The sequence below is a fragment of the Melospiza melodia genome, chromosome 6, assembly GCF_035770615.1.
Source record: "Melospiza melodia melodia isolate bMelMel2 chromosome 6, bMelMel2.pri, whole genome shotgun sequence".
Classification (NCBI taxonomy): Eukaryota; Metazoa; Chordata; class Aves; order Passeriformes; family Passerellidae; genus Melospiza; species Melospiza melodia.
The window spans coordinates 15,610,854-15,635,244 of record NC_086199.1 but is presented as its reverse complement, the minus strand read 5'-3'; the positions used below and the strand labels follow the sequence as shown (position 1 = coordinate 15,635,244).

Here is a 24,391-nt window from a genome sequence, read left to right as displayed (position 1 = left end):
CTGACCTTGAAAGGGTAGGTTGCTCTGGTTTTCAAATCCTGCTTGCTGGTTCATTCCCCTCTGGCACCCCACTGTTACCAGCTGCAGGGGAATGGGATGGCAAAGCAGAGAGCATAGCTAGGCGTGGGGAGCTCCTCCACCCCTGCCATGTGCTGCCCAAGGAGCCACATCCTGCACGAGCATCCTCCTGGGAGAAGATGGGCATGGCTGTAGCACAGGAGCTCAGAAAGGGCTCCTGCAGTGAGTGTGCTGGAGGTGTGCAGGTCTGTTATCCCCCAGTAAGCAGGCAAGTCACATCCACCCTCCTCAGTCCAACCAACCCACTAGCCCTCAGGCCCAGAGCACAGCCTGGGTTCTGGAGCCCCCGTGATTGGATGGCCTGAGTTTCCCAGGCCTCTAAGGACATAGTTCATTAACATCCTGACATAATCTTTGTCTCCCAGGCACCTGTCACTTATCTATCTCTCTCCCTTTTTCCCTTGGGAAACCAAGTATCTCTAGTGGGAGACTGCCCCATGAAATGTGGTGTCCCAGGCTGGGTTTGAAACCTCAAGCACAGGAGTCAGTTTATTCCTGCAAAGAGAGACACGACCCCTTGGTATGCATCTCTTTGAATGAGCTGAACAAAACCTCTCCCTGCAGCCTCAACTGCACAGAAATGTCTGTGCAGGCCACACAGACACTAGGAGGAGAGAGGCACACCTGCAAGCAGCAAATCAGCCACTGTGCTACAGCCATGGTGCCAACAGCTCTGCAGCACATTCTGTCGCTGACCCAGGGTCTCCCTAGACCAGAAACACCTCAGCCTGGGCACCACCACATATGGCTCAGGCCAGACTGAGAGAAAAGGTGTGAGTGGGATGAGTGCACCAACACAGGGATCATGAAGAGTCATCCCTGAGGCCTCTGCCCAGACTTTCATATAATGGCATAGTCTGGATCTTGCCTTCCTGCGATGAAAATTGGATAAATAGAAATAAAATAAAATAACAGTCAGTAAAATAAATGTAAAATGTGGCTGTTTTCATCCCTCAGTGCTCAGGCCTTTGATACTTCATAACAGTAAAACAGATTTTACTTGCAAAATGTCTTGGACTTCAGTCCTTGCTTTCCTCAGCACACATCTGTGTTTGGTTCAGAGCTGGCAGTATCTCCCTGATGATGGGTGCACAGGTGCTGTGCCCCTATCCAGTCTTCCCATCTCTGGGGTACTGGGGACTGGAGAGCAGGAGCAAAGCTTCTTCAGCTGTGGGAGGCAGCGGGTGCTGGCTGGCATACAGGCTGCTGCCAGCTCTGTGTCATCAGTGCACAGCAAGGGCAGCTCTTCTGCTCTCCTTTTCCTCCAGCTCTAGGTTTTACTGTGCTTTTAAGTAATTGTCACCCCTTAGGGACAAGCCTTCGAGAAGGCAGAGGGCTCGCATAACTCTGGATCAGTAAAGGAAGCAGTTCAATTAGCATTTCACACGCCTTTTCTTCCCTCTCTTCTTACCTTCCCTGCAGCGGGCATGCTTTCCCCTTAAAGGATTGTCCTGTTTCTGCTCCTTGCCAGCGTTGGCAGGGTGACAGTAGTCGAGTGTGCAAACTTGTGCTATTGTCCCCAGGCCAGGGGGAGTCATGGAGACCCACTAATATGACACAGGAAAATGTTTGCTGATGGCAATTCTATGGGCTTTGTCTAACTCTTTCTCCATCATGACGACTCGATTTAAGTCTCTAACTGTTTGACTACAGATGCAAGAGTACTATCCAACTCCATCCTTTTGTTCGGGTAGTTTGAATGGGTAATTCAGCTTTTGTGTAACTCAATTGAGGGGGCAAACATAAAGACAAGATTCTTGAGCGCTCAAGCTCCCTTTCCATGGATATCTGCACATCTCTTTAGAGATTTGTTTCTTTCCTACCTTTTTCTGACATCATCCTCCCCTTAAAAAAAAATGCTCCGATGGGGAACAGTTAAAAGTAGGCTAGTCCAGTCCCCCGTATTATATTGTCCTGTGCCAATGAAGCATGTTTAGTATCAGCCCACAGACAGCTTTCGAGAATGCAGAGAAAAGGGTGTCTAAACTTTCCTAACTGATCTTCAGCATTTTTGCTTTGGATTGTGTAACTTTAAAATGAAAGGTTTTCATCGGGGTGAAGGGGATAGGGAGAATGGTAGAAATCATGGGGAAATGATTGTATTTATTAGCTGTCTTTCTGTGGCTGTCCCCATGGAGACAATTTGTGATGGCAAAGAATGCAAGGAGGGGAGGCTGATGCCTGATTGGGATGCTTTGTATTTGGCAAAGTGGCTTCTGATTGGCCTGGGAGAGCCCCGAACTCGCTGGAGTCGATATTCATTCAGCTTGCTCAAGTGCTTGCTAAACTACATCCAAACACTGGCGGGCCCCGGCTGCCTCCGCCGAGGTTGGCGGTGTGTAACCTGCCTAACGAGATTAGCGGGGAAGGGGCTCTCTCTCTCTCTCCCTCTCTCTCCTCTGCAGCGACGCTGCCGCCAACACCGGTGAGAAAAGCATCTGTCGCTCGCCGGGTGAGTGTCCGTGCTCGCTTACAGGGCGGCCACCGCGGCTCTGTCCAGCTCAGCGCTCCCTAACGAGATTAGGCGCTGAGCCGCTGTCCGTGTGAGCCGCTCCCCGTGCGGTGTGCGCAGGGCAGCCGTGCTGTCCGTGTGAGCCGCTCCCCGTGCGGTATGTGCCGGGGCAGCCGTGCTGTCCGTGTGAGCCGCTCCCTGTGCGGGGTGTGCTGTCCGTATGGGCCGCTCCCCGTGCGGGGTGTGCTGTCCCTATGGGCCGCTTCCCGTGCGGGATGTGCAGGGCAGCCGTGCTGTCCCTATGGGCCGCTTCCCGTGCGGGATGTGCCGGGGCAGCCGTGCGGGGCCATGGGCTGCGGGCACGCGTCCGCTCCCACGGCAGCTCCCCTGCATGGCAGCGCGCTGACCGACAACTTGTTTGTGAGGCTGAGAAGTTTGACATGTCCTCCGTCCGTTTGCTCAGTGCTGTTTGAACCAAAGCTTGTTGCTCAAAAGTCTGCCTGTCATGCTTTGCAGGTTTGCCGTGGTTTGTCTGAAGAAGGATTATAAACTTTTCATGGGAAACTCTGCGCGGTGCATTCAGTGAGATGGCATCGGACAGCGAGGTAAAAACTCTACTGAACTTCGTTAACCTGGCTTCGAGCGACATCAAAGCGGCTCTGGATAAATCGGCTCCTTGTCGCCGATCAGTTGACCACAGAAAGTATTTGCAAAAGCAGCTCAAGCGGTTTTCTCAGAAGTACTCACGGATCCCACGGTGTCACCCCAGCAAAGCCCCTGAGTGCGGCTGGCGCAGGGGGGCAGAGGACCGGGCCCGCGGCCCCCTGCCCGAGGCACCTGAGCCCAGCCCGCACGGCGGGGCTGCCGCCGACAAGGTGATGCAGACAGCCGAGGCAGAGGAGGGCATCACCGGGGAACGGGTTTTGCAGGAACAAAAACCCGAGGCTGCCCGACCCGACCAGGTGCCCATGAGGAAGCGACAGCTCCCCGCCTCCTTCTGGGAAGAGCCACGGCCGGCCCAGAGCCTGACGGCCAGAGCCTTTGCTGCCAGCCCTGAGGGGCTGCAAGCCCCCAGAGACCCTCCTCCCTATGAGGGGAAGAAAAGCAAACGGAGCCCAGACGCTGCTGGCCCGGAGAGTCCCCCTGACACTGCGCCACATGCCGGGGACAAGGACCCCGCCGGGGCCCTCTCGGGCCGAGTGGGTGCTTGGACCTGCTGCCCCTTCCCCTGCCCCGGGCCAGGCGTGTACCAGCCCCCGGGAGCGCTGCCCCCGTCGCCCTTCCCGGGGCTGGGGCTGTGGAGGAAGAGCTCGGCCACGCTGCCGGCAGAGGTGCCGCCCTTCTGCAAGGAGGCCGATGGCCCGAGGCAGAAACTCTACAGGCCCATGGTTCTGAAACCCATCCCCACCAAGCCCGCCATCCCCCCTCCCATCTTCAATGTTTTTGGCTACCTTTAGCGGGGCGGGAGTCGGAGTCATGCCGAACACGACAGCTCCCGAGGGGGGTTCGGAACGCACGGCCTGCCTCCGGGCATGAGCTGCTGGCAGCGCCGAGCCGCAGGGGAAGGAGGCCGGCCATCGCACCCTGTGCCTCGTGGGCGGGCCGCAGGGAATTAGGAACTGCTGGGAAGGTGCTTGGGCTGCACTCTCCTCTCCGTACACGGGGGTGAATCGGGAATAAACCTGGCCAAGCCGGTGGCACGGAGCATGACCCGGTCTCTTTAATGGATGGGCATTGTCTGAGCCGCGGCGAGCGGGGCTGCGGCCCATTCCTAGCCGTGCTTCTAACACCTAGGAGACCTCCTCCACGTGGGAACATCTTTCTGGAGCTGCCCTGCGGCAGCAGCAGTGAAATGGAATGAATTAAATGCATTCAAAGAGTTTTTGTCTTTTCAAGTAATTCCAGAGAAGTCAAGATATTCAGGTCATTTCGCTTTGCATGCAAGAGACTGGAAGGGTGGTATTTGATATAAAAACCACTTGTGATTGATTCAAGCTCTTGTTGTATGTAAATACTGACAGAATTAAAAGATAAAAATAAGGGAAGAAAGAAGGTAATTTTAGTTCGGTTATTCTGCAAATGCAGTCTTGCTTTGACTTGCAACTGGTGGGGAGATACGAGGGCTGAAATCTCTGCCTGTTCAGATTTATACAAATCAGAAGTAATTTCCCCATAAGTAAATCTTAGCTAATTACTAAGTAATTAGCTAGTGCTAAGCTGGTGAAATGAAAGCGGGATGAATTTCCACATCAGGAATTGCTCTGCATCAACAGAATAAATGAGGAATCTTATTAGTTTAACACAAAATCATTAGGTGTGATGGAAGAAAAAAGTAAAGAATAGACTGCCTTAATTTCTGGCGGAGAGATATCTTTTTTCCCCCTGATTTTAAGATATTTTCACAAGACCTGGCTGTAAATGTTTTGCCTAGCATTGTCCTATTTTTTTAAACAAATTGGCATTGGAGAATTTATTAGGAAGTGTTTTTAAGTTAAGTTTCTCTTAAACCCATGGAGAAAGTGGTACTAAGACACAGAAATGAGATATGAGAGGTTTAACACTGCAGGTGTATGTGTCTATTTGGTTATACTGGATTTTGGGACAAAAAAAGACCAAAGAATTGACACCCATGATCTCCCAGGGCCTGAATCTGCTGTTGCTGAAGCTAATGGGAACTTCTCCCAGGACTCAATAAAAAGTGGCCTTGTTTGGTTTGGTCTGTGACTAGCATAGCTCTCCATGACTCCTGGCATCTCTACAAGGGGAAAACCAGAAAATGCTTCATTTGACTGCATTGCAGTAATCAAAAAATTATAATCTGAAGCAATTGTAGAGTATCATTTTGTATCTTCTAATGGCCTTGGTATTATATAACTAGGTTGCAACTTTTATTAGGATATGAACTACCACTGGGATTAGCTCAGTTGGTTAGAGCCTGGTACTAATAATGCCAAGGTTGTGGATTTGATCCCTCGATGAGCCATTCACTTAAGAGTTGCACTTGATGATCCTTGTGGGTCTCTTCCAACTTAAAATATTCTATGATTCTACTCCCAGGTTAAAAGTGGTTTACTCTTTCCTTAAACCTCACCTATATCATCAATGTTCACTTTCATTGAAACAATGTCTGTAATGTGTTTGTGGTGCAGGAAAACAGTAGAAATAGAGATGGCTTTCATTGCTTTCTCCCCACTATGGCACTTCATTTATGTATCAAGCCAGTATGGACTGCAGGAGAGAGAGCAGGAAATGTCTTTGGTAGCACATACCTGCAACTAAATGCAAGGTGTGAGGAGCTAAAGAGCCAGTCTAGGGGTCAAAGACTTCAGGTTAGCTCTTGATCCAGAAGTAAAGATTGGAACATACTTAGATGCCTCTCCCTTTTTGGGGAAAAATCCATGAGGAAACTCTGTCCCTCTCCAAAAGGAGTGTAACAGATGCCAGAGCCATTGAAGTTAAAGGAGGGAGAACAACAGCTTTTCATTTACAGTCCTGTAGGTAAGGGATTTTGTTACATGGAAATGGGGGGCTTTTCTCACATCAGTAGCTCTGTGTTGCTGCCATAATCCAGATGCAGCCAGATGCTGAACTCTGTTTCAGTACTATCAATACAGAGCAGCCTCCTTGGCATTGGTCTGGATTTCCATCTGGGTGGCCAGACCAGGTCATGGAATGAACTACTGGTATTGCAGAAGTTGCTGTGCTTCAGTGTTCCTCCTTGAGCTCATTAGGGAAGTGCTGTGGATCGCACCAGAATAAGGAGTTTAGTAAAAATTAAAATACTTGGCAAAGTGGATAGCCTCTGTATAAATTTTATTTCTGAAGAAATCCAGAGGAGAGAAGAGAGTTAAAACCAAGTTCCTATATTTTGAATATTGAATTCCTAGCTTTCTTTTTTTAAAAATTTTTTTAAAACTCCTTTTTATTTGAATGTACATTGCTCCACATTATCCATGTAGTAGAAAAGTGTGTTTTAAAGTTATGATGAAGGATTGAAACAGACCATTCTAAATGACCTCTGACTCAAATATTTATGCTCCTACACTTTTAGATTTGAACTAATGTTACTTTTTCAAAATCCTTTGTGATATGGAACCTCCCCCCCCAGCCCAAAGCAGGCAGTGGCCCTTGCTGGGGCTTTGAACTGGAGCAGCAGTGAAGTAAAACACAAATGAACAGAAGACAATTGTTAAGTATATTCAAAATCCCTGAATGGGGATGTGTGAGACTTTCCAAAAGGTTTGCAAATAATAGCAACTCTGTTCTCCTCTCTAGCAATACTTACTGTTCTCTCATCCCTGAGATTAACAATGGAATTATTAATTATTCAAGCTTGGATTGATTCACAATTTTTCTGGGTATTTTTGTGTTTGGCTGGTCGATGGTTGATGTTGCTATTCAGGACAGCTGATAGTCCTTAAGAATCTACTTGTTTATTCATACATTGTTTGAAAGATGGAAGCATAACATTTGAGAGCTGCTATTTACTAGAACAGTGCGGATTTAAACTTTTAAAAACAAAATAGCTTTTATAAATAATGGGAAGGGGAAAGTAAATGAAAAAACTTTCATACAAAATAAAACTAAAAAATCAAAAAAGTGCACAAGAACATCAAGTGAATTGCACATGTTGCAGTAAAAAAAAAAGGTACAGTAACCTGGTCATGAAATATTCCTAGAACATTTCACATAAAGTCATCATCTCTGAAGGAGTCTAACTATCACACTCAGTGAAACAAGCCACTTTACCTTGCACTAGAATTACTGATCTGCTTACAAAGCCTGGCTTGCCTGGGTTTTGGAGTATTTTTCTTTTCACAGTAAATGTAAATTGATACATTAAAGGCACATTGAATTTGTGCAGATTCAGTATTGTGCACAAAATAGTATGTCAGTGACTGGAGTGGAGAGGTAGCAGGCTCCATTTCAGTGCAAATAAATGTAAACTGAGTGTGTGAAGGTTTGCTTTAAAGATAAAGCAGAAAGAACTTAATAACATTGTAATTACCAGACTCCCCCTCTAACAGATAGACTCTTCTCACCTCAGTTTCTGTGCACAGCATGCACTTATCCTTCCCACAGGTGTTATGTTCCCATCAGACCAGTGCTCTCTGGCTCAGTGACTCCTGCTCAGGACAGATCTTTGACAGCAATCAGGACATGGGTCTCCCAATAGAAACTAAGGTCTCTTGGTTGAAAGAAGAAATGGGCTTTCCATATTTATCCCGTTCAAACCCAGTTTCAGCTTCTCCAAGGACGTAAAAAGAAATTGCTACTTGCCAGACTTTTGTGGATACAAAAATGTTGGCTATGAGGAAATTTCCCAGTTTGGGATGCTTATGAAATTCCACTTCTGGAGTTATACAAGTACTTGGTGATTGTGAGCCCTTCTGCCTGCCAGGGTCTTCAGGGCTGTCACTGCTCACCAAACTCTGAAGTGGTTTCCACCAAGCTCTGTCTGTATCCATCACCCTCTACAACTCTGCTTTTTAATACTTACTCTATTTCAAGGACTTCTGATTTATATCAATGTAAGACCCAGACCTTTGTTGCACAGACCCAGAAAGTGAGAGATGCATGAACTCCACAGTGATTTCCTATTTCTCCAGGTACTGCTTACCAATACAGGGCCTTCACTGGCAGAACTGATACAGCAATTTCTAGTTCCTTTTCTCTCTACCCAATGTATTTCTAACCAATTCCCTGTTCACCCTGCAGGAGACAAGGGAGTAGATCTTAAACTGGCAGTAAAGGAAATTACTGGATGAAATTTCACCAGTGGAGGAATCTCACCTGACTTTCCAAAGCTTTACAAGAGCAGTGTTCAGTGTGAATTGAAACTCTCTTGGTTTTTCAATGTTTGCATTTTTAGAGGGGACAGCAATGGACAGAGTAAGCAATCCTGTAACCAATGCTTTTTCTCCTCTCATCCTGTCCCACAAGTGATGACATGTCATGCAAAGTCATCGCAGTCTGTGTGCCCAGACAGATTGTATTACTTGTATTTGTGCAACACACTTTAGTCCTGTGTTAAGGTATAAAACTCCACACAAATAAAACTCAGTGCAATGTATTTTCCCTACTTAGAGTTCTGTCATATCCCGTGGACGGTATGCAGACCCACAAACAAAACCAGATCTGTAAGGTCTCTGGTGGGGACTCCAAGCAGGCCATGGTGCACAGCTCCTCTGTCACCTAAGGTAAGGAGTGTGCTTCTAGCATAAGATCTGCAAAGATGTAGTTCCAAATTTAGTTTCTTCCATTCTTTCTTAGGTGCCTAGTGAAGAATAAAGCACTCATCAAAGCAGTTCACCAAGTCGCACCTGTCAAGGGATCTGTAGTCTCTGCCAGTAACTGTTCATGGGCTCCTTGGCCTCCCCAGCTGTGAGGGAATGTGACTTGTTAAAAACTTCAATAAAAGAATTTCACGGACAATTATAGTGGTTCAGCAGATAGATGGTGACTTGTTAAGCTGCCATAAATCAGTTGTGGATCTGAGCTGTAAATAGGTGACCTAATTTTCAAAGAAGCTGAGATAATAACTTTCATCAGTGTCAAAGGAAGCTAAAAGATCCTTCAAACTTCCAAAGTCAAAAAATTCAGGGCTAAATTCTGAGAGTTTTTATTCTGCCTCAGTAATATCTGATATGTATATGATTCCCCTGGTTTAAGTGGACAACACCTGGTGCAAGCAACTTGCCATTGTTTAGGCATCTGAATAAGGATTTAGAAAGCTAATTCTGGGTATTCATTTCATAAATTTTGCAGTTTGAATTCCATAATTTTCAAATAATTTCTCTTACTTTCAGTCATGGTATTGTTACAGCCACAGAGGTCCAAGGAGGTTGGAAACCTGGGTTTTACAGAGATAAGATCTGGGGGAGGAAGAGAATAAGTTGGTTCAGCAGTGTTGCGTCTCTCCTTCACATCACTCTCTGTTCCTGTTCCTCTAGGGCTTTGTTCTGTTCTGACACTGGCTTCATGAAAGCATAAACCTACTGTTTACAGTGCAGCTACTTCTAATTTACACCAAAAAAACCTGAAAGAGCTAAGGGTTGCTTTCAAATTCCTAGTCTAGGAAATTCTCTCAAGCAAAATTTCACTTACTTACTATTGCAAATATATTACAGAATGAACTGTGTTCACTATGTGCAAATATAATTCTTCCATCCTCCTTAAATAAACCTTTCCTTGACTTTTAAAGGATTCAGCATTTCTGGATTTTAGTCTATTAAAGAGTTCTGAGATTGAAGGTTCATAAATCAAGTACTTAATAAGAAGGGTAAAAAAAAAGAAGTAAAGGTGTTAGCAAGGTGGTGTCAAAATATCAGAGAATTAGCAACCAACACACTTAGCAAAAATCCAAACAATAGAATAGAAACTACAATAAAAATCGCAGTCAGTGAAGGCAATGTGATTGCTTTCCCAAACATGTTGATTCTTGACAAGTTCTGAATTGTGACAACGGCAAGGATGCTAAACTTCACCACAGCTTCAGGACACTTTTGAGTTCCTCATTGATACTTGCTTCAGCACTACTCATTTGTCAGTATTGGCTTTCATTCCTTCTTCTTTGCAGACTAAGGTCTGAGGTGAATTGTATGTGTTTTCTCTTGAAAAACCTAACAGCAGTCTCCTATGTTAGCTGTCCCCTCGTTTTCTTCTCACTCCTGCTTCAAAAGCGCATTTCTCTTAGATTAGTCACGGGAGGGTGCTCGACCAAGCCAGCAGCAATTCCTCCCTGCTGTGCACCTGTGCCACAGTGGTGAGGCTGGGTGCCATGCTGGGAAGCTGCTGCACCTGCAGTGTGCTGGGGTCACTGCGAGTAGTCGTGCTGTAGATAGCGGATCAGTCTGTCTGGGAGGGGCAGCGTGTCCAGGAGTTTGATGCGGTTCCTTCCAACCAGGCTCCGGACCTTGATACGGCAAAGGTGGGAAAGAGGTCGTGGGGGTTCTGAAAGACAGCGGGTCAGAAACGTGAGCAGAACAGGTTTTAACTTGAGGGACTTGAGCTCAGCTTGGGCAGGGGAGTGTCAGGAGGAAAATGGGAGAAGGAAGAATGAAAAAAGGGTTTTTTCTGTAATGAAGGGATAATATGTCTGGTGGCAGAACATGTGTACTGAGGCATGACATGGGGAAGGGTGTGGGCCTGGGGGATGGGGTGCTGTACCCATCTCAGCCATAGCAATGGGCTTTCTAGGGGGATTTTAAAAAGCTACTTCAAAGTGTTTAGCCTTCCCAATGAAAATAAATGCAATAGGTACCAAATTTTGCTTGGTGCCAAAAAACTGATTCTGAAAATATCTATGAAAGACTTTTTCCTGAGGGAAAAGATATTAGGAGAGTGGAATATTAATAAAGTCTTTAAAGGACATTGGTGCCCGCTAGGCTGCTGTGGAGATGGCTGTGCTGCCCACCTGTCCTGATCTGACTGGACCCCAGCTACATCCAGATGGGCCTTTCTGCACTGCTGTGCTCATTCCCAGTGGGTCAGATCCATGGCTGGTGTGCATTTCACACCACAGGGCCAGTGACACGCCAGAAATTTCTGACACTCATACCTGGTCAGTCACAGAAGGGAAATCCTTTCAAAGATTTCAAGTTTATGGGATGAATACTAAGAGGAGATGGTGACCGAGGTTTTGAATCCAACAGTGGGACTATTTGTGCTGGATTCTCTTCTGGGAGACCATACCTGCTTTTTCTTTAATGACAGCCCAGTCCTCATAGCTGTCAATATGTTCCTTGAGCCGGGAACAGAGCTGCACATTTCCCACATAATCCAGAAGAACATCGATGATCGGCCCAGCCCAGCGACTTATCTCTGGAGTAGACACCATTTCACAAAACTTCAAGGAAAAACAGATGGACTGCCATCAGTGGGACATAAAAGCATTTGTGGAAACAGCAATTGCAATAGCCCTGATAGCTTTGATGGTACCCTCCTCCTACCAGCTGTGAGGGCAATCACCAGTTTCCCTTCAGAAAACTTCAACTAAAGCCTGTTCTTTTCCACCTGAGGGCAGAACCCTGTCTTTGCAAACACAGGATGACACAAATCCCTGGCAAAGTCCTAGCTCTGGAGCATGCAATAATGCCGAATTGTATGCAAGTCCTAAGATCCTACTTCCACAGAAATGCAAGGGCAGAGGAACTTTGCCCCTAGCTAGTCAGGGGCTGCTGGAAGGTCCATGCAATCTAGGGCCCTGTGACATAGCATGCTGGGTCCTTTCCCCTCTTGGGTGGGGCTCTGGGGGGTAAAATGGAATCCTGGGGAAAGAGGGAGATTCAGAGGAATGCAGCACCTCCTGCTTCCTGTGAACCTGCTAGTATCTGCAGCTTTAGGGGACCATCTTATGAGAAACAAATGTGGAGAAATCTCTGCACAGATGAATCCCTGGCCATTTTACTCATTCATGTGAGAACTATCCTGGGGTAGTTCACACCACAGGGCCATGACATGCCTAATAGATGGTGCCTTCCTTACTCAGTCCTGGATCATGCCAATTTTCTATTGTCTCCAGTGTAAGGTGAAGAGTACTGAAATTCATTGCATGGAGAGTTTCTTAAGGAAATACTGGAGAACGGATTTAAGAGCCTGACTTTAAGCAATCTCATTTTAAAAAAATCTGCCCACTTTAATCTAAATATGTATATTATACCAGTCAGTTTCATCTGTCTCTCTTAGGGCTCTGCATATGGTGAAGATATCTGTGGACATCATCTGCATGCAAGCAGTCAGGAAGTTTAACATGAATTAAATCATGCTGTGTGCATAAGAACTCAGGCACAGGGCTGAACCCTATTGAATGCTGGTGGCTGAAGCACCATCCATCAACTTAGTCACTCAGCCTGTCTGCAAACACCTTCAAAGCCCACACCAAACAGGAAAGAAAATGCACCGGCTTAAAGCTCTCTCAGTTTAAATTCCTTTAACTAGATGAAATTTGGTTTTTCATGCATGAGTCCTAACTCAAAGCCATTAAACTCTTGTGTGGATACTCTTATTCAGAAGTAAAATTCTATTAGCTCACCTAGTAAAATAGAGCTGCAGAAAATAAGGTTATTTTGTTCAAGGTGAGAGCATTCACAGAGGTGTTCACTACTCTTCTGACTCTTATTTTTCACCAAACATCACCATGTAAAGTTTCCCAGGACAACTAGAGACAGTAGTGTCAGAAGGATGGCAGTGGACAGCCCACAGTTCCCAACCCGGGCTGCTTATAGGGAGTGCAGTTTTGTATGTCTGGCTGTCACTGCAGTGTTTGTGTCACTGCCATGCAGTTACCGTGTGAGACACAGACCGGGCACCTGCACAACACCTCCTTGCAGTGACTGCTTTAGGAGAGTGGAAATGAAGACACATGTAGGGCCATAAAACACTGGATCTTACTTGCTCTCTTCTTGTCTCCACCAGACACCCTGCCTGCCTTTTTCTCTGTTCACAAGCTCGGCTTACAAAAACATCTTGTGGAATGAGCACGTTTCAAAACACACTGCAGGAAAATGAGCGTGGCAAAATAAAGACAAATAATGCAAAACTGCAGCACCAGGCAGCGGGATTGCTCGGAGCAGGCGGCTCTGGGGCTGCGCTCTCGGCTGACACCCGAATGCCCTCTCGTGGCTGTGCGATACTGCCGCCCGTGCCCTCCTTCCCGGGATCAGCAACCACTCATCCTTCTGGGCTCACTTTCCCCAGGACACCTTCATTTAGTAGCGTCACTTATGATTTATATTTGTGCATTTTCCAAACCCAGTTGCAGTACTTCATGGCCTTTATAAAGACTAATAATTAAGATTTACTATCCTTACATAATCTTACACAAGAAAATAGAAGAACATCCTTTGTATGGAGAAGGCTGTAGTTTCATAAGATCCTCCACATTTCAGAATATAAATCATATCATAACTACATATCATGAAGCTACCACAGAAGCCTCACTTTTATTAGCCAAAATCCTAGCAGTAAAAGCAAATAAAAAACAATATTAGAGGGAAGGGATTACTTTTTTTTTTCTGTGTACATATCTCCTCACTGCTTTCTCTCTAGACACATAAATTTTTATACAGTTTTTTCTATCTCTGCCTCATATGATGTGACCTTTGAGGCAATGACTCTTTGTGAGTGACCTAATATTTTCTTAGGCAATAATTTCGGGTGAGATCCAGAAGGAACTGGTTTTGAGCGGCTAGCGTACCATAGAGGGCTACAAGTAGACAAACCCTGTCTACTTGTCTTGGAATTCCATCTCTCTGTTCACTCAGTGTGCTACAATATCACAGATCAAGAACTAGAGATGATGTATTTTATAAATTTTCTTTGACAAAAAATATGGTATACTGGAGGAATTTTGTTGTGACAAAAGACTCTTGAGGGTAAAGCCCTCTTTAGGAGAAGCGAATATTGTGATGGACTCCTAATTCTCTCTATAAGATTTTCTTTTTGGTTGTTTTTTTCTCCCAGATATGTTATCTGAGAGTAAAGTCTTTTGGAAGACAGGACTGATAAAAAGGTCAAGATTTTCTAGGACCATTTAATGTTTTCCTTTATTCTTTCCACCACAAAAGAACATACATTGGTAACAATACCTTTGGGATTCTGCTGAATCCCTCAAAGCTGCACTTACACTAGATAGAAGCTGATTGATTTCATCCTCAATTTTGTGCAAAATAGAAAAACTGCCATGTTGAGATTTCATTTTTGTGTAGCATGTTGAAAGACAGCAAATTTTGAGTGTAGTATTAGGTTTTGAGATACATTGGAAGGAGAGGAGATATGGAAATCAGAAAAAAAGTATAATATTAAATTCTGCAAAGCCCCTTAAGGGATTGAGAGTCCCATTCCAGACCAATGGAAGATAAGTCCAGCTGCATTTTAGAAAGGACTGCAAAGATACATGTACAAAATGTAGATATCTAAAGCCTGTGGCTTTAGAAGAAGTGTGGCTTTGAAAAGATGAAATCATGGACCTAAATCTCTTAATCTCTAGTGAAATCTTCAAATATAACTCAGTCACATAGCTAATGTAATAATTTATGCTCTCTCTCAGTGACTGCTTTTCCAGTAGACTCAGAAATTGCAGTTGTTCACATTCACTGGTTTACCCTCACAGAGTGAAGCACTAGACTGTTTCCATGTAACCAGTAGCTAACATTCTGTATCAGACAAAACAAATCCTACAGGGCAAGTTGAAAAAGAAGGTTTCTACCTCCCATATGCTATCATCCATATGTTTGTGAAGAAAATATGCCTCACTTTTGGCACCTCAGGTCCAGAGGAAAAGAGCATTGTAGAACTGTCGGTAAGACTGTCAGGATGGCTACAATTCACTGTAAATTCAAGCTATGGCCACAGTGGCTGTTCCCTACCTTCCTGCAGTCACTGGACACAAACTTGGAATGTTTGCTGGCTCATATCGAGCCTTTCTTTCTGTAAATAAAGTAGGTATTGTGGCATTTTCTCTCACAAAAAGGTTGGAAGAAAAAATACACTAATGTTGTCAGAACCCACTGGTAGGAGATGTCCTTAGAAGTCCTGCAGGTAGACTGGGCAGTGCTTACCTGTACTACAGCTGGCTCCCTGGTCACCTGAGGATCATTCAGTCTTTCCCTTCTGTAATTTAATGCAGGGTGTGGGCCATTTCCGTACTGACACTCAAAACAGGAACCTGCGTCACAGCCCAGATCCAGGAGGTACTTCAGCACAGAAAGGTACTTCATTGAAAACATGATGGTAGCTGGAAAGGTGGTGGGATGACTTGATATATAGGCATCAATGTTCGCCCCATGGTCGAGAAGCAGTTTCATGGTCTTCAGGCAGCCGTGGCGGATGGAGATGAGTAATGGGTTAATGAGGTCAACATTGGGGTTGGCTCCAGCTTGCAGCAGCAGCTCTGTGGCGTAGATGTTGTTGTTAAAAACAGCAAAATAAAGCGGGGTGGTGCGTCTGTCCTCGTAGAGGCAGGAGCGTTCATCAGAGAGGGCGGTGTTGACCTCGTAGCCAGCTTCAATCAGCTCCTCCAGGATGTCGTCGTTGTTGCGCTCGGCCGCCAAGTGCAGGGGGCTGATGCCGCTGCGCTTGACACGGGTGCGGCTGGTCACAGGGATCAGCATGGACACAATCCTGCCAGGAGGAGACTCAGTGAGCAGCAGTGAGCTCCAGGGCATCTACAAGCTTGCAGCAAGCTTTATTCATGATTGTACCCCCAGGGCAGAGCCTGCTAACTCAGGCACAGGAGCAACTCATAGAAGCCAGACTGCAAACCTCAAACCTGTCGGCAACTCCCTGTGCACCGACCTTGCCAAAAATATGGGTTGTTTGACCTTTCCCTTTCATGGAGGAACACATTTTTTTGAGATTATCACCCAGTTTCTGTGATGTAATGGCAGCTACAGGGGCAGTTACAATGGAAGAGATGACATGCTGGCACTCACCCACCCTGTTGTAACTTCTCTTAGGTTCCACAGCCCAAATGACAGACAACCAGCCAGGAGCTACCAGATATTCTGCACCTTCATCACCATGCTGTGGGTAGCACTGGAGGAAAAGGTGCACAATCTCCAGCCTGAGGTGCCAGCAGAGAGAATGTATCTCCCCTTCTCAGGTTTTGCTTTACTGCTCAGCAGAGAAGGGTGCCAACACAAAGTGCTGGCAGGTCTTGTGGGTCACAGCCACAGTAACCAGACAGGCTGGACACCAGACAGGAGGTGAAACCCCATGTCTGGAGGACTGAGCTAGGATAAACTACAGATTTGGTTCCCAGGCCTTCCCTATTAGATTTTACAGTTCAGTTATTACCCTGAATTAGTACTTATCCTTTAGGCCTTCACAGTGCAGCTTTTGGCTATGGCAAGTTCATGGGGCTATCAATGTCCATCCCAGACCACAGGGAGCCAAAAAGACAATTAGTAAAAGGGAGAAAAAGAAGTAAAAATATTTTCCAGTCTGGTTTCCATGTTTCAGCTGAGGGAGAAAACATGTGTAGCCAAGTCCTAAACCCCAGTAATGAGGCATTGCTGTTGGAAAGTGTGATGTGGCCCTAAACACACCAACATAAATCAAGCTGCTCTAATATTTAATACGAATTTCAAATATATGATGCACAGGAGCCCTGCAGTCACAAACCCATGATCATTTTTATGTCTGCACAGGTGTCAATGGAGCTGCATGACCAACCATATGGATTAAACCTTCATTTCCTGCTTATAAAGCTGGGTAATATAGCCAAGGTCCTAGGTTGATTCTGTAGAAATAGACAAGTCACCTCAAGGAAACTTACTTTTAGAAAGACCCTAGGGATCATCCAACCTGAGTCTGCCTGCTGTGTCAGGAGTTGCCCACACTCCCTTTGTAATACCTGTGTAGAGGGGGATATCTTAAATAGGAACTTGTGTGAGCTGGGAAGCCAAGCTCACCTTCTCCACCTCCATTCCTCCCATGCAGACTACTCTACCTAGCAGTCATCAGTGCTGGTGACAGACAAACATGCAAAGCTCACTTTCCTAGCATGTAGTGTGTCTCCTTTAAAATGCTGAATATCTTCAGCTTGACTGCAATAGCTGGTCCCAACACTGGGCCCTCAAACATATATTTACATAATGAACTAAGCCAGTAAAACGTTTGTCTGTGATGATCTTGTGATCCTGTGAAACACTGAGCCTCCAACGCTCCCAGGAGCTGAAATAAGGGTTGAAGATGTAATTTTACAGGATTATGTTCCTATTTACATGATGTACTGTTGATGTCTCCAAGTTACTTCTACATCTCATTTTTAAACAAAAAGGCTTTTAAATTATGTAAATATCTTGGGAAACTAAGCACTTATTTTCTTTCTCCAAGCAGTCACACTAATTTTCCAGCACTGTGACACTTGCCAGGGAGCTGGAGGTTTGGGTGCTGGTGAGCTGGCAACTTCCCACCCTCAGCAAATGTTCTGCAAGAGCCCAATAACAAAAAGGGCACAGAGCACTGTGAGGACACTACGCCAAGTACCAGCATTACTCATCCCATGATCAAATGTTTTGAAGATTTAAGGGTCTGTTTTGTTCTTTCCCTCCAGCATATGTGCTTCAGCCAGCTCTTCGCATCTGAGTTAAAGAGGCACTGGATCATTTCTGTCTGCAAGGGGAACCTGAACGTCACTGCACGGGTGCCACACTGAGGCTCTGCATCCAAATGCTGCAGTGTCCTAGAGCTCAGTACAGTCCCTGCAGCCCACATTTATTTTGGTGTGACAAGCAGGAAGCATCAAATTGTTGCCAGTTTAATTGTATAGCTTGAACCTGCGTCTCTTTCTCACCCCCCAAAGTGGGTCAGTTCAGTAATAAGGTGCCTGTGGAACATTTCATGTTTCTCTAGAGGGACAATGCAAGTCAAGTGAAGGCAGCCAAGGCCAGCCAAGTCAGACCACATCCATGTCTGTCACAGGGATGAGCTTCATGTACAGTTTTGAAATAGTGCCAAGATTTCCCTAATCCCTGACACCTGCTTCTGTGTTTTCTATTTGTTAGAGGTTATATGGAGGAGGAGGCAGAGCATCCTTAGTGAGAGCATGCCAAGAGTTTACTGACTTGTATTTACTTAATAAATCTGCCCACGCTTCATGAAGTCTTCCCTTTTCAACTCCTCAGTTCTAAGGGGGAAAGAGTTAAATGACTGCTTGCAGCTTATGAGATGACCCTTATGAATTTCAGGTCAATATTGACAAGGTGTCATTTAAAATAAACAAACACCAAGCAACAAGAGTTGACAGTTGAGCCCTGGGACCACATTCTTGGCTTTTTGATGGTAGGGAGCCTTCGTGCTCTGGCAAAAAGTTGAAGTGTGGAATTCCTGCAGAATTACGTACTAAATCTGCAGGAATACAGAGGTCACCATGAAGGGTGTTATTTTACTGAATACCAGAGGAATTAAGAATGATCAGCCAAACAGGCTAAAGTTTTGTCATTTAGATAAATATTTATAAGAGAATATATTTTTCTTTTGTCTTTCTTTTCTACTTAGTTTGCAACAGTTATGCACAAAATTTGTGCTCAGTCTTTTACAAGTGAAGGACTGCAGAGTTTGAACTAAATTCTGGTTTGAACTAAATTCATTTATGCTGCTGGTTGTTGGGAATAATTGATATGAGCCCTGAATCAGGCCCTTCCTTCCATAACCCAGGGTGAACTCAAGTTGTGGAGTTTCCATGTCAATTTTTCAGGTCAGAGTGTGAGACTGCTGAGGGGAGGGAAAGAGAGCTGGCCCATACTCTATATAATTCAGATCAACTTTCTGTACTTTCAGATAAACTTTTTAGAAAGTGAAAAACTGAAGCTGAGTTCTGACTCTCACACATGAAAATGACTATAAGTCAAACCCTGGAGAAAATTTTAAATCATGCATGTGTTAGTCAGTGCAGTGTATTCATGTACATGGATGTAAGTGTATAAACCTGTTACATAAGTTGACACTGAGCTGCCCTCTAGAATACACAGCTTGCACAAGGAACCAGGCCTACTCCAACCAATATTAATATCCTCAGGTCTATCAAAGTGGTTTGAGAAACTTAATTGGCATTGCAAAACAAATCTAAATTCTGGATTGAAAAGCATTTTGGGAAGGTGTAGTGTTGTAGAAATATTTTGGTAGAAACTGTGATAGTCAGAAGATCCTCTACAGTCACCAAAGGGATCTGTTACTGCAATAAAAACTTAGCTGTGGGTCACTTACTCTTCCAGCAATGAGGGATTAAAAGCAGGAACTAAAACTTGCTCTTGGATCAGAAGTAAATGCTTTGGAGTTCAGGCTCAGAAGCAGGCTGCAATGTCCCAAGTTACTACTTACATGACAGTGCAACATCCCATCCCCAGACAGCATCTTCTAAATTGATATTCTTTATCATAGGATATAGTTTATTACTTTCCTAGAAAAATCTCTGTTTCAGAGGACTGGTAGTTCTACTTGATTTCTGCTGTTTTTTCCACCAGTTACTTGTCTCCCTGTTTAAAAAATATGCTCAGCTCTGTCCCAAACACATTTAATTTCAGAAAGAAAGCAGTGGGTCTTTTTATGAATTTGTCTGTTACAAATAAGAGTTATTTGATCATTCACTAATAAAATATATTTTCCAGACCAAGAGAAATTCTTGTCCTTCTTTTCTGAAGCCTTTACAATTTCCTGAAAGGTTTCTGAAAGGAAGGCTATCTGAACTGGACACCATATTCTAGTGACAATCTCACTAATGCCCTAGAGATTCACTTAACCACTTCCTGCTGTCAGCAACTGAATTATTGTTATTAAAACCTGAACACACCAGAGAAGAATCCAGCATCTTCTGCTTCTGCAGAAGAATCACAATGGGCCTATGTAGGAAAATTATTGCAAACCATGCTGCAAATGCTATTAAGGACTAACACTCCCCACCAATATTTTTTCTATTGTATTTTAGGAATATTTTGAGGACTTCAGTATAATCCACTTCCAAGATACATGATATTATTTAGCTGTACTAGATGATGTCTTAGTAAAATTAAAGGAGTCTTTCACCCCACATTCACCCCATCCCATCCCAACCTCCAAACACACTCTCCAGCCTGGGCTCTGCAAGCAGAAAGCCCACTTCTCAGCTGGTACCTGCCTTGCTCACATTGCTCAGAATTGGTTCTGGGACATTCCATTCTCCTTTTTATAAGGACTTTGGATTCCTGTCTAAAAGATGAAACCATGAAATGAACTAAAACTTACTCGCAAATCCCTTTTTTGGCTGCTATGTGAAGAGGTAACAGGCCATCCTTATTGGCTTTGTTGGCATCTGCTCCTTGGGACAAAAGAAACTCCACAATGGACACATGTCCATTTTTGCAGGCTTCATAAAGAGCAGAGGCGTTATCACTGGCTTGTGTGTTTATATCAGCACCTAGGAAAGAAGAAACCCTTTTAGCACCAAAAGGTTAAAGTGAGATGGGAGGAACATACTTTGAATGAACACTTCTATTTCCATAACACTGGAGCTATGAAATGTGCTGGATGGGGATGTGAACACGATCATATCACAGGTGGCACAGTCATATCAGTTATATACCTTTTTATCATAGATTTACATTGGTTTGTAATATGAGGGGAATTTTATGAGGAACGGTTTATCATGGATGGCAACTATTAGGTCCCAGTCATGAATCCAGGCTCCATTCAGCTCAAAGATTAAAAAAAAAAATAAATTGGGCTGTTCTTTATATGGCATGGCCTTTCCTTCAAACACAGCAATTCCATTAATATTCATATGTTTACACTATGTATATATACTATTCCTGAGCAGGAGTTTGGATTAGATTATCTCAATAGGTGCTCTCCAAAATTCTATGGATATCTATTTATGCTGCATATTTATTTATATTTACCATTTATACTCTATATAGTCATACTGTAAGTATTACACAGATTTATGGTATTTATACTTCTTTTTAATTTTATTATGTATCCAGGCTAAAATAATACTCTATAAAATAACATCTGCACGGTGTTGATCAACAATTCTAAGATTTTATTTGGGAATGCCTTAATCAATGAATATTGTATTTCAAAACTCAGCACCTAGGCCATATCTCTTCACCTCATGAGGGCTTCAAATGGTAAGTTTTAGTACAAAAAAAGAGAAATATTACCAACAAACTACTAGACTATTTGGTAATTTCTTTCTTGAGCTCTAATGTGTACTTTGCTTAATAAATAACATGCAAGTATAAACCAAGACAATACTTTTTTGCCATAAACAATATGGAATTTAGCTTTTTCTGCTGTAGATATTTAAGGCCCTTAGGCCTGGATTTTGCCTGTCATATACTGTACCATGGTGTTTTCAGGAAGGCTGCTCAATGTGAATCCTAAATGGGAATGACAGTTCACTGGAGTTTTGCTCCTAAACTCCAAAAAAGAAACTGATCAGTGTTCTGTTTGATCATGAAAACTCCCTGCCAATGGCAACATTTCCCTGGGCTCTCACCCTAAGCTGAAACATCTGTGTTGTGTTTGGCCCTTTGAAGATGTTGTAGCTGGAAACAACAGGAGAATGACAGTGACAAAACATAACACAGGACTTCGTTCCTAATGAGAAATAAACCCTTTTTATGATGAAAATTGTTCATCATAAACAATGAATGATATCATTCCTGGGATGCTCAGAAGAGATTTTCAGGGCTTGAAGAGCTTGAAAAAAAGTTTCATGGGATTTTTTCTTGAGTATTTTTCTCAAAATTGAACTTTAAGGAAATCTTAATATCTATCTAATTTGAAACACAAATCACATTCTGGCTTAGTTTCTTAAGTCATAGGCATCATGATTGACTAACTGGTCATACAAAACTCTCTGACAAGACTAGCTGGGCAGCAGAACACATTTTTGGTTTCCCAACTCTCATATCCTTCTTAATCATACTAATTTTTTCAAAACATTTTCTTATCTACATTACTGGTAAACTCTTGTTTTGCAAGTGCGGGACCCAAGTTTTACCTACATTGAAGAAAATATGCCTCAGAATAGTAGTGAAGTGTATTGTGCTTATTGTAAAGCTGTTTTACACGACTGGAGCAGTAAAAGATTTAGTGTAAATTAGATTCAAATTCACTCTGTTTATATATTTGAACATTTACACATGGGGAGAGTGAGTCTCCTTCTATTTGATATAAACCCATAAACTCTACAGCAGTACTTTATCAATTTTCAGAGGATACATTGTGAGGACAGCTAACCTTGCCCATCACTGCACATGTTCGTGAGGTTGGCTGAAGTTCAACTTCTGCCATCTATTACCACCTGCAGCTGCCTTTTATGACTGACTGGATTTTGGGCTACATGTGTGCAGCAGTATGGGTTTAGAAGGCTGTTAGGAAATGCAGTCAGACAGCACCATATGACTTCTCAAAGTAGGTGACCGTGAATGAATGCTGAAGAAGCACATGTGTCTAGACCACGCTCTGTGAAGACCCTACCCAGTTTCACCATCAGGAGCAGAAGGCTCTTAGGCCCTCTGCAGGCTAGGCCTGGCCTCCAGAGACAGAAAAACTGAGCCAGGGAGAATTACTGGGAAACTCTGAATTATTAAAAATTAAATTAATAGATGTGTGTAAGCTGTACTCACCACATCTTGCAAGGTATCTCAAAGCTTCCAACTGCCCACTCTCAGCTGCCACAAATAAGGAAGTGATCCCATAGGCATTTGCTGACTCAATCTTGGCACCCCCTTTCACAAGGATGTCCATGATCTCCAGGTCGTTTCGGGAGACGGCCTCATGGAGCGCGGTCCATCCCCGATTGCAGCGATGGTTGGTATCTGCATTGTACTGCACCAGCAGTCTTGCAGCCTCTGCATTCTTGCGCTCACAAGCTGGTTTAAACAAAAGGGAAGACACTAGAACAGGCTTTTGAAAATATTCTGGGTGTTGTGTATCTGTTTCATGCAGCCCCAGGCACGATCATACAAGTAGGCCGTAGTAAGACTAAAGATCCATTTAGGTCTACATGAAAGCAAAGGCTGCTGCCAAGTGGCATTGTCTGAGGCTCAGAAAGGATGTGACACTGAAGCCAGTCTTCAGCTGGACCTGGCTAAGGGTCCTGTGCAGGGCTTGTGTCAAGTCTGGTACTGGGGGAATCTGGCCCAGCACCTTTGTACCAACAAGAAACCACAGTGACACAGTGAGGTGATAAGGTGCAAGAAGTAATTTATGAAGAACAAATATGTTAGAGAAATCACGTGACCCGAACACTTTCTTTCCAAATTCTGTGCAAACTGACTCTATCTTACTGCCATGGACTGCAGATAAAGCTCTATGTAGACAAGAAAATATAAAAAGTTCAAACCAACAGTTGTGTGAGTCAAGAGCACTTTCTCAATTTATAGTTCACAATCCTCCTGAGCTAAATATAGTTTCCTAATAATTAATATAATTTTGTTGATTTTTATTCTACCAATTGCCCATAGCTTTTTGAATCCCAAATCTTGGGGCCTCCCTTGCACCTTAATGGCAGGACTGCAACCTAAAGGTACATAGGATGAGTAGCTACATGGAAAACCCCAGTTAGCAACTGTTGTAAAATGTACATAGGAGAAGCACATTTCATAGCAATCAGTTTTTTCCTTGAAATAATAGTGGTTTTTTCTCACAAGAGAAAGAGATCCCACCTTTTAGTTATGATTCTTCTTAGCAACAGCTCCATAGTGTTCTCCCCCATAAACAGGCGTCACTCATATACTGAAAGCAACTATGTAATTAGACATTTCTGTAATTTTCTATCCATAGATCTGCAGAGTTTAACTTGCTCACATATGATAAGATGACTATTTCGTTATGACAGTCTTTTTAACTCATTTTTGTTGTTGTTGTTTTAGGATAGTGTAGAAGAGATTGCATCAAGGCTACCCCATTCTTAGTAACCCCATGGCTAAAGGGTGTTTTGAAATAATTTTTGTTGTGATTATTATTACTATGAGCACTACTACTACTGCTACTACTACAACCATTACTGTGTCTTTAATGCACAGCTGAACAGCCTTTCTCATGTCAACTAAAAGCCAGTATTTTAAAACAAAAGCATTTTAAAAGCAGCTGTAATGCTAGGCATCCAAAGTGGGAGGCAAGATTGCTGTTTTAACCTGTAATATATGTCTTAATGTTTTAGAGCGCTAAAAACTTTCATGGCAGGAGCAAAGGAGATTAGACATGAAGGTGTGAGAGGTCTTCTCTGAGTGTTTGTGATATCATGGACATATTGCTAGTCTGCTAAAAGAAGAAAGCGTTCTCGCCGACCAGCAGCAAAGTAATATGTCTGTGTTAAATACTTTATCTGCCTCACTGAATTGTTTATAATTTTATGAGTCTCCTATAGCA

General features: G+C 43.8%; 2 protein-coding genes across 3 annotated transcripts in view; one reads left to right on the top strand and one right to left on the bottom strand.

Moving 5' to 3' along the window:
* Positions 1-2,360: 2,360 nt before the first annotated feature.
* FAM181A (family with sequence similarity 181 member A) lies at positions 2,361-4,113 on the top strand. The gene is made up of 2 exons (XM_063160061.1): positions 2,361-2,530; positions 3,047-4,113. Exon 2 carries the CDS (start codon positions 3,118-3,120, stop codon positions 3,985-3,987), a length of 870 nt encoding a protein of 289 aa, XP_063016131.1. The 5' UTR covers positions 2,361-2,530; positions 3,047-3,117; the 3' UTR covers positions 3,988-4,113.
* Positions 4,114-6,943: 2,830 nt separating this feature from the next.
* Positions 6,944-24,391, bottom strand: part of ASB2 (ankyrin repeat and SOCS box containing 2) — a 32,321-nt gene continuing 14,873 nt past the window's right edge. For both annotated transcript variants that reach the window (XM_063160059.1, XM_063160060.1), the window contains 5 exons: positions 22,645-22,890; positions 20,255-20,426; positions 15,091-15,652; positions 11,225-11,378; positions 6,944-10,483 (listed from right to left, as the gene is read on the bottom strand). In XM_063160059.1, coding sequence (XP_063016129.1) covers positions 10,347-10,483; positions 11,225-11,378; positions 15,091-15,652; positions 20,255-20,426; positions 22,645-22,890 — 1,271 coding nt within the window. In that variant the 3' untranslated portion in view covers positions 6,944-10,346. The remainder of the gene's footprint in view (positions 10,484-11,224; positions 11,379-15,090; positions 15,653-20,254; positions 20,427-22,644; positions 22,891-24,391) is intronic.

Excerpts from the sequence above, each read along its gene's own strand:
- FAM181A (XM_063160061.1), top strand. The coding sequence starts at position 3,118 with ATGGCATCGGACAGCGAGGTAAAAACTCTACTGAACTTCGTTAACCTG.